Genomic DNA, 9,975 nt, shown 5'->3' on the forward strand with positions numbered 1-9,975 from the left:
GCTTGTGCTCACGCCGAAGCTTTGGAGCGCTTTTTGATTGATTGCAACGTCCCAAAAGGCGACCAGACCACTCGAATGATCCTGGACTGCGCTGGGGTTAAATCTTGGACTGACTTGTTACCCAGCCTCCAGTTCACCGAATCGTCGCTGACTGAGCGAGGCATGCATCCAGCTCTCGCCTCTCACCTCCTCAGCGAGGCTATGGAGCAAGTCAATGAACTTAAAACCGAAGTCGATGAGCTTTGTGATGACCAATACGCCAGTTCCCCTGAATTCTGACTGCATAACTCAATTTCTCAATTTGTATTCTATCGACTTGAAAATCAGCCCTCATTTCATACTTGTAGTCATGATTTTGAATCAGCCCTCATTTCATACTTGTAGTCATGATTTTGTCCTTAGTCTTGAGACTCACTTTGTCCAACAAAAGAGATGTGTAACCCGCCATTGTAAAACCTTCCAAGTGTTTCCCAGCTCCTTCATTGTTTGATGTCGCCAATTATTAGCCTGGAATTGTTTTTACATGATGTTTCATGAGTTCCCTTTGAGCCACCTGCCTACCACTTTGAGCCACCCGAGACTTGGTTAATCATGAAATCATCTCATGAAATTTTTTCCTTAAATTACAAGTTTCACCAATTCGAACTAGTTCATCCAAAGTTTCTTGGTCATTATACAATAAAACATATAAGATCAGTCTCACGATCTCATGTATGTTCATTGTTATATTGGCAAAGATCATACAACAATAAATCATTTAAACTTCATACAATAATACCTAACGAAATATTGTATGAAGTTTAAAAACCTTATCAAAATCTTTTATTGGGGTCAAATACGTGGGGCAAATGGTACTTTGAAAAAAACCAGGAGATGTTGTAATACCATCATGAAATGTATTTCTTTAACACAAACTTCTGATAATAACATGTATCAAATATCATTTTATAAAAAGATGAAACCACTTATTTGAAAGATAAATTTTTTAAAATCAATAACACGTTTTTTGAATTGATAACAATCTGTTGAGAATAACCTTTTTTAGAAAATATTGTAAAATGACTTAATCGCTTATTGAATCCAGACTCCTTATAGCATGTAAATGTATCATAAAGAACTAACTGCTTCAAACACACTCCTGATTACATGTTTAGAAAAATAAATTCCAAAGGACTAACCGCATCTTGAAAACAAACTCCCGAGATCATGTTCACATTCCAACCCACAAACTAAGAGTAAAAAGTTTCAAATCAAGGATCAAGGACCCGACTGCTAGACAAGCACCTGATGCCACTTAGATTAAACTCGTAAAATAAGACTGAAGATTGTACTTATAAGTATCCGCACCCTCTAAAAAAACCTTCACATACTTCATCATTGAATAAATCCATACAAGCGATGAAAATCGCTGCTCTTTCGTCTGCGGCACTCAATGCATTCTGCAAAACCTGAGACCGCCTGAGTCTTGATTTTAAAACCGAAAAGCCCTTTTCAATACCGCAAGAGCACCGCACTATGTTGCAGTTGCGGTGCGGTTGCGTAGCGCTTTTGGGCGCCGCAATAGCAATGCAATATAGTGCGGTGCCAGCGCTCCGCAATCCGGGTTCAAAAAACCCCTTGCTCAGAAACCCGCACCGCAATTGCGGTTGGTTTTTGACGGTTATTTAGGGCAAATATTGCGGAAATAGGGCAATATTGCGCATTTTCCGCAATATTTGCCCGACCGCTCCGCAACAGCGAGTTAGAAAAAAAACACCCCATTGCGGAGTGGTTGCGTAGCGTAATAATGCGCCGACTGCGCAACGCAATGGAAATAGGTCGAAATCCATTGCGTTGCGTAGCGCTTGCGGTGTTGCCCTTTTCAATCGGGTTGAAATCAGGGCTGTACGGCGGTAGATATACCAACCTCACACCTCGTGCCGCACACAATTCCTCCACTCTACCTCCGTGGTGGATAGGAGCGTTGTCCAACACCAACACGCTATTTTGAGCTGGGAAAGGATTCATGGCTGGGAGCTGAAACCAAAACAAGAATCAGAGACCAGAAGTAATGAAATTATAGGAAAATGAACAGACATACCAAGTCATGTTCGAGAAACGACTCAAAGTCCACCCGGGAGTAGCCACCGGGCTGAACACACACAGAAACAATCCCATCCATTGAGATCGCAGGCAACGCTGACCAACGAAAGGCTTGAGTAGGCCTCTGGAGCCGAGTGGAGCGTTGACCAATAGGAGCGCGGGCATGTGTGCAGTACAATCGACGCTTCGAGATGGCAGTTTCATCTGTACAAACAATGTTTCAAAAGTCAGTATGAGAGTGACATTTGAAACCAAAACCCTCCAAAGACAACTCACCAACAAAGACCAGGCATTGAGGATCGATACCTGAGATTGCCTCAATGTAGGCACCACGAGCCCTCACAGACTGGTTTGGATGTACTGTACGGGCCTTTTTCCGGGTCCAAAAGAGACGAGATCAAAGCTCGGTGGAGAGTGTCTTGAGGGAGACCGTTCTTCCAAAATGCTCTTGAATCTTGGCCTTCAGTTTGTCGAGGTAAAGAGTGGGATCAATTTCCAGGGCTTGCAATACAAATTCTTTCTCGGCAGCTCCTAGAGCTGATGGTGCTCCATCCCGTCCGTGGTTAAATGGGTTGGTGACCACAGCGCAAGTCGTACGATAAAGGTCGAACCAACGATGGACCATGGTGAGAGACAAATCAATACCCGTGGAGCGTACAATCTTGGGAAATGTTAATCCTTGCAGAACCATCCGTACCACCACCAACTTGATATCGGTGCTGTAAAGGTTCTTTGGCATGTGGGCAATCGAAAATGGGCGAGATCGTTGGAAGAAGTTGCAAGCAGAAGAGTTGAAATGGTTAGAAAAAGAGTCAATTTGGTGTTTTGAAAGAAAATCAATCGAGAATGGATGGATTGTGAGGATGAAATAAAAACACGGGGGCGAGGAGAGGAAAGAGGGGGAGCGAGGGACTGGGAGAGAAGGACTAGGCCAGACTAGGCCGGCCGACATTTTTCTTTTTCAAACGGTATTAACCAAGTGTGAGAGGCCAGCCTTTGCCCGAGTCGGGGAAATGTCAAACTATATTATAAAATCTCACGTTACGAATGATGAAAAATGTGTTTTTTTAGTTTTTGCCAGAAGTGGATTAAATCCCGACACAACACAAGAGAAGAAAAATTTACCAATGGTTCTCACAACAGCTGTACTTATTTTTGGGACAGGATATTGGTCTTGAAGTGTGGATATCCTTTGGTACACTGTCAAGCGTATTGGAACACAAGAATCTGTGCATGGCTGCAACTCCTTCTTGTGGAAGGACGCATTGGTACATGCGTCCGGCCCGCGGGCGGGAATCGGCTTGCACACTAGGGCGAATTTTCACGTAGATTCAGAGTTGAAAATTCAGACAATACAGTTGCCATGATAGACACGTCCGCTGGAGACAACTCCAGAGGCTTCATGAAAGGACACCATGGTTCTGTACGGCCGTTCTGTATGGTGCGCATCTCTTACCATCTCGTGACGGGATACAGATGGTCTATCAGGGAAGAGCTCCCGACCAGAGAAAGGTCTCTTTCATCAGAAATTGCAGCTTGGTCTAGCGTAACACAGGCCCCACCAACCGTAGAGACATCCCCTGGAGCCTGCAAAGGGGGGGGGTTGCGACTTATCAGAGATTTTGGCTTGATACCAAAATCACTTTGGCTGGGGCTATCTCCAGCCTCCATTTTCGACCTGAGTCTCAGACAACATAAACCTTCCATCACCCCTCTATGAAATCCACAGAGCCATGCTTTTGTGACCCTTTGCTCTGCTCAGAATTTTTATAGCTGTCCTAGAAGCCGCCATATCATCAATTGAAGAAGAGAAAATTGAGATTATGGTTACTGAGACTGCTGCAATTACAGTCACTTGACCCACAAGTGTCTTGATTTCTCTCTGCTGACCCATAGGCTCTCTGCCATTCTTGTCAGAGACAGAAAGTAATCATCCACAGTCTTCTGATTGTGACTCCAAAACTTGCAACTCTTCACTGTCACCTCAAGCAAATGTTTTCTTATCAAGACATGTGGATATTGAGGAGTATTATGTACAAGATGCATCAGGAAAGGCCAGTGTACTCATCATTTGTGGGTTGTTGATAGGAAATGCTGTAGTGTAGATTTAGAGTGAAAAGTGTGAAAATCAAAAAAGGAACTATTGGTATGACATAAGGAAATGCAATAAGTTGTAAGTCCCTCTTCCACAGTGTCAACCTGGAGAGTAAATATACTTACTCCTCAGATAGACAAAATATTTCAGAAAACATTTATTATACACTTCCTTGAAACTTGCACACAAGTTACAAGAAAGACCCTCACATCTCACACTCAAGTTTCAAGAGCGGATAAAAACATGAAAACTTAATCAAACCCCTGTTGAAGAAGGTATTGACCAAGAAGATTTAGTAATAATTAAAATTCATATATTCAAAACTTAACTAACCAAGCAGGGTCTGACAAAAAACCCTACCAAGTTAACCAACCAGGCAGGGCCTGATAAAACCCCTACCAAGGAGAAAGTTTTGTAATGAAACAAATTTACCCAGCCCAGTCAGGGTAGCATTTGAACCCTGATTATCTGGTCAAAGAAGATTACTGTGGAATAAGAAACCTTGAAGCTAGAACAGAACAAGTATCAGGTGCTCACTCGACAGAAAAGAAAAGATCCCCTTCTTATACTTACCTAACACATTTTAGATCACTAAGAATTAGAAAGCCTTCTAACACCTTTTATTCAAACCACCAGCCATAACCCTAATAGCCTAGGACAAATAGCCAACTAGCTCCTATCTTCTACTTTATCTGTCTGTCACGATTTTTGTTTAAAACCCTCTTGCTTGCTCTTCAAACTTGTTCCAATTTATAGTGTGTTAACTGAGTAAGACTTACCCTTAAAACCTTTCTAGCTTTGTCAAATATTATTCACGGATGGGTATACCTGAATAACAAGGAGTTCTACTCTACACTCTTAGTATACGATAGAATTTAGACCACCCTAAGATAGGAGTATTGACTTACCCATCTTTAGAAGACCTTGAATAAACAAATCTTTATTCAGTGAGTAATCTAGGTTAAACATTCCAAAGGACCTCTTCCTGTGAGAAACTAACCTTTTGGCTCAAATTTATCTCAACAGTAGTATCTGGATACTGTGTTGTAACAAATCCAGGAACACCTTTTTTTAAAAAAGTAAGCTACATCTCGGATCTTAGTCTTGTAAAGTCTACCAATTTTAGAATCAGGCTTATACACTAGCTTGCGGAGGGACTTGGTTACATCAGTGGGTTGGTGTCAGCCCTGAGTACATGTGTATGTACCCATAGACTGAATTGTAACATATAAAAATCAATGAGAAAATATGATAACATATACATACAGCCTAGGAAATATATGTAACATGTAATATAACATATGCAAAAACCTGATTACATATACACAACTACTTAAATCCACATGTAGTATATAATAAAACATTAATCACACCTCATAACTCAGTGTCAAGAGTTAGAATGTTTATACTACATAATAGGAAATATTTGGAAACAACTTGGGCCACACTCATCTTTGCTATGCCCACACCTCATGTGACTTGGCTAGACATACTGCATACATGTATTTACCACACTACATGTAACCATGGTCTTTCTTTTATATTTCAAGATTCTTGTGGAGAGGTTTTTTTGTAAATATTTACTTGTGTTCAAATTCATGTTTCCACATCAATAATCAAAGGAGAACTGGCACAGCCATTACCACCACCACCATCAGCTTTGATTGAAACCACCTATACAACCAAGGATGCAATGGAACAGAAAACCAACTCTTTTGCTGCTCAACATGCTTATGGAGTGGTAAAAAAGACATCAAAGAAGAATGATGGCCTTCAAAGAATATACAACAAATGCACACTTGGAGGGACCTACCGTAATAGGCACGGTTGTACAGACAAGACATGTAAGCAAAAGGCCTCTACCTATGTTGCATAATACCAACTTCCCATTCCAGCTCATAGGGACAGAGTCAGAGGCCAGCACGTGGGACTTCATTGTCATGGAACCTATGTACAATCATGGACCTTCCTCTGTGGCATCAGCACTTCCAGTTCAACTGTGCCTCACTGAAACCCAGGACAAGGCAGTCAAATTGATGTTTGAAGCCAAGACTGAAATTTGTGAGCTTCAGGTTCAACTCCCCAACATAGATGGTGGTGCAGATATTCCCCGCCAAAGTATAATCTTAAGAGACAAGCAAAATGGGATAAATTAGATGAAAGAAGTCCCATGGATACTTTAGTTGTAAGCTTCGCTCAAAAGGGATACAAGATTGAAGTCAAGACAGATGACAAAGGCCAGGTGACACAAGTGTTTTTTGCACATCCAGATTCAATTTCATTCCTGTGCATCAACTACCAGGTCTTTATCTCGGATGCTACATACAAGAAAACTTGGTCAAAGTTCTCATGACTTCATATTATGGGTACAACTGCGCTTCACATAACCTTTACAGCATGTTTCATCTTCATGAAGGCAGAAAGCAAGGAGTCATACATCACTGCTGCGAAGTATTTCTCTTTCACAAAGACTATCTACCTTGGGTCCTTCTCACCAATCAAGAACTTTCCCTAATTGTGGCCATCAGGATCAATTTCAAGACAGCAAAGATCTTGCTGTGTATCTGGCATATTGAGAAGAATATCATCAAGACCTGCAAGCCTTGTTTCTCTGGAAAACCAAAAGAAGAGTGGGTCACTTTTATGAAGGACTGGATCTGTCAACTCTTGACTAATTCTTAAGAGGGATGAACTAGATCTAGAGTTGAAATGTACTTTACGAAATGTATTTCTTCAAGTTTGAATGTTGATTTTAAACTTGAGAGGAATTATTTTTCAATTCTTTATAAAATAGAAAGATTTAAACTACAGTTGTTGGATGTAGCTGCCTATGGTGCGGGATAAAAAACCGCTGCCAGTATATCAACAAGTGCAGTCACTTGAAAATCTGCCGAGGTAAACACGTACAAAGTGTAGAGTCCTTGGGTGACGCTTTAGCGTTGATTCGATAAGATAGTTCTTTACACTACACAAAATATAATATTTTCTGGGCAGAAAATTAAATTATTGATACACAAAAATATTGAGAGGCCAGGAGAAGGGCAAAAAATAAATAAAAATATGCATCTTGTTCCCTGCGGTGAGAGCTTCACTCTCCATATTTTTCCGTATTTTTACAGTCCGTATTGATTAGTGTACTAACAATAAACCTTCATAATCATCCAATTACAACCTGTAACAAGCACTGAAATTTGGCTCATTAGTGTTTAGAGAAACTTTTGATTTCTGAAAACACCTACAACTTTGTCAAATCTGCATCAAAACACTCGATTTCAAGTGCATTAGAAAGCTGAACTCTTCCTCTCGAACTTTCATAAGATCAAGAACTATGTAGCTAGTATGCCAATCATTCTATGGATCTGTATGTACAAATGTATAAAAAAGATGATATCTTCTTTAGCAGACCAGCATGCTGTGTGGTCCTATTATGAGCTATTTGGAGGACAATCCCAGCTTACCAATGCACCCAAAATCGAGCGTTTTGGACCGGAATTGAAAAAGTTACGAGTATTTTCAGAAATCAAAAGTTTCTCTAAACACTAATAAGCCAAATTTCAGTGCTTGTTACAGGTTGTAATTGGATGATTGTGAAGGTTTATTGTTAGTACACTTATCAATATGGACTGTAAAAATACGGAAAAATATGCAGAGTGAAGTTCTCAACGCAGGGAACAAGATGCATATTTTTATTCATTTTTTGCTCTCCTCCTGGCCTCTCAATATTTTTGTGTATCAATAATTTAATTTTCTGCCCAGAAAATTGATAGAGTTCCCAAACCTGAGAGGGTACTCTATATTCCATATCTTGATATGAAGCAAGAGAGAGCTTCAGGTGCTAGCAGAGAAGGCACGCGCGTGACATGACTGAGAGAGATGTCACGGAGCGGATAAGCCTGAGATGTGGTAGAGAAAGAGAAACAGAGTTTACCTCTCTACTCGACCACATACATCTCATCTGTCTACGCACCTCGAAGATCCTACAAGATCATTTTGTTCATCTCATAGAACTTCTGATTTTTTGATTGAGGCACAAGAGGAAGAGACGAGGAAGCGGTTGACGTCAAAGGATAAAAATTACGAAAGACAATTGCAAGATAAAAACTTCGAATAACATTGTAACAGCCTAAAGACAACTCAGATTATCGCCCAACGTATGTGGAGGAAGTTGAAAACGAAAACATTCCTAACGAAGTACAGCTCGAACCACATGATTCAAGCGATAAGACAAGCAGAAGAGAGGAAGAAGGCTCAGGCTGAGAAAGAAAGAGAACAAGCGGAAGGAAGACAAAGACGAGCAGAATCGAGGATACCTTTAGCAAGCGGAAGTCAGAGCGCGGTACCGACAATGTCAATGGAGATGAGTGGGGTCCAACAGGTAGTGAACGATCCAGTAACGTCTAAAGAGATAATCCAGATCAAATCAGAGATGGCGGAGAAAAGTTTAGGAGATATTAGAGAAGAAGAAGGTCATCAAGAAGAGGAAGAGAGAGGGGTAGAGAGAGAAAGAGGAGAGAGGTCGATGACAGAAGATTCGTCAGAAGGAGAGGTGGAGAAGAAAGAGAAGAAACGGAAGAGGAAGGCAAAAGAGAAGAAGAAGAGGAGGTCTTCATCAGCTTCCGAATCAGAAGGAATAGGAGAGAAGGAAGGCAGGAAATAGGCTTTTGGATTGTTGATAGAGAAAGACCAAAGTAAGCATACCTTTTCGAAACCCTCAGACTGTTGAGCAGCTTGGCGCTCCAGAGTAGAACCGAACCCCACGCTCCAAAAGATTGTAGTAGCGAGGGGGGGAGAGAAGCTCCGCGGAACATGCGTAGATGCTGAAAAGCTCGAATTCAGGGTGGAACTAATGAAGGATTCTTGTTCCAGATTTGGTTTGGATAGGTCCAGAGAGACAGGAGGGTCATTCAACAAGGACTCCCTCGAAACCTGTGAACAAGGCGAAGCCGGACTCGAGGCCTTTGATTGATCAACTTGCGGAGGCACTGGAGCTAGGTAGTGATGGGGAGTTGACGGAGTTGAGGAAGGAGTTTAGAGAGCAAGCAGAGGAAATCAGGTCGAGAGGAAAAGAAAAGAGAGAGGTGGAAGGAGGTAAAGGGAGGAGTAAGAAGGAGAAGAAAGGAAGGAAGGAGAGGAAGAGGGGGAAGAAATCTGAGAAGGGGAAGAGAAGTAGAAAATCGTCACCTTCATCTTCCAAGGAGGAATCCTCTTCGTCGTCAGAATCAGAACCTCCGAAGACACCAAAGAAATCAGCCGGTTTAGAAGGAGAAGACTCTTCAACGGAATCCGGATCTTCAGACTCGTCAGATGAAGAAACGGAATCAGAATCTGCGAAAGGAAAGGTGATCAAGAAGGAAAAACCGCTCACCTGGTCCTTCAAGAAAATTTCCAACTTCGACCTACCAGATTTACCCCCACAATAGGAGAAAAACTTCAGACGGATGAAGTACTATGTACCCATCACGGTGTTCACGTCGTCTTACATCGACGAGTACCATACGACATGCAAGACCAAATTAGGAAGGATACGTTGGGATGCACACATGGCATCGAGAGAGGAGTTGGAACGCCAGATGACGTATGGAGAATTTATGCTGGCTAGTGACTTAGAGTACCGGTATGCGAAAGAAAGATATGATTATAAAGAGTACGCTCAATACGTGGAGAAGCACAAGGAAGTGGTGAGCATGTTGGCAAGAAAGCACAAGTGTTGGATGGTTGCGTTGAGGTATCACCTGGCTGTGAGAGCAGTGACGTTCAGGGTGAGGACAGAAACGACTTATGAGAAAACGAAAGGAGGG

At 41.7% G+C, this 9,975-nt stretch overlaps 1 protein-coding gene across 1 annotated transcript; it reads left to right on the forward strand.

Annotated features, from left to right (window-relative positions):
• Nucleotides 1-8,522: 8,522 nt before the first annotated feature.
• On the forward strand, nucleotides 8,523-9,597 carry MELLADRAFT_69229 (uncharacterized protein; the record flags this gene model as incomplete). Its single annotated transcript, XM_007418070.1, has 2 exons — nucleotides 8,523-8,643; nucleotides 9,044-9,597. 2 exons carry the CDS (start codon nucleotides 8,523-8,525, stop codon nucleotides 9,595-9,597), a joined length of 675 nt encoding a protein of 224 aa, XP_007418132.1.
• Between the last annotated feature and the right edge of the window lie 378 nt (nucleotides 9,598-9,975).

Source organism: Melampsora larici-populina (assembly GCF_000204055.1).
Source record: "Melampsora larici-populina 98AG31 unplaced genomic scaffold MELLAscaffold_84, whole genome shotgun sequence".
NCBI classification, from domain to species: domain Eukaryota; kingdom Fungi; phylum Basidiomycota; class Pucciniomycetes; order Pucciniales; family Melampsoraceae; genus Melampsora; species Melampsora laricis-populina.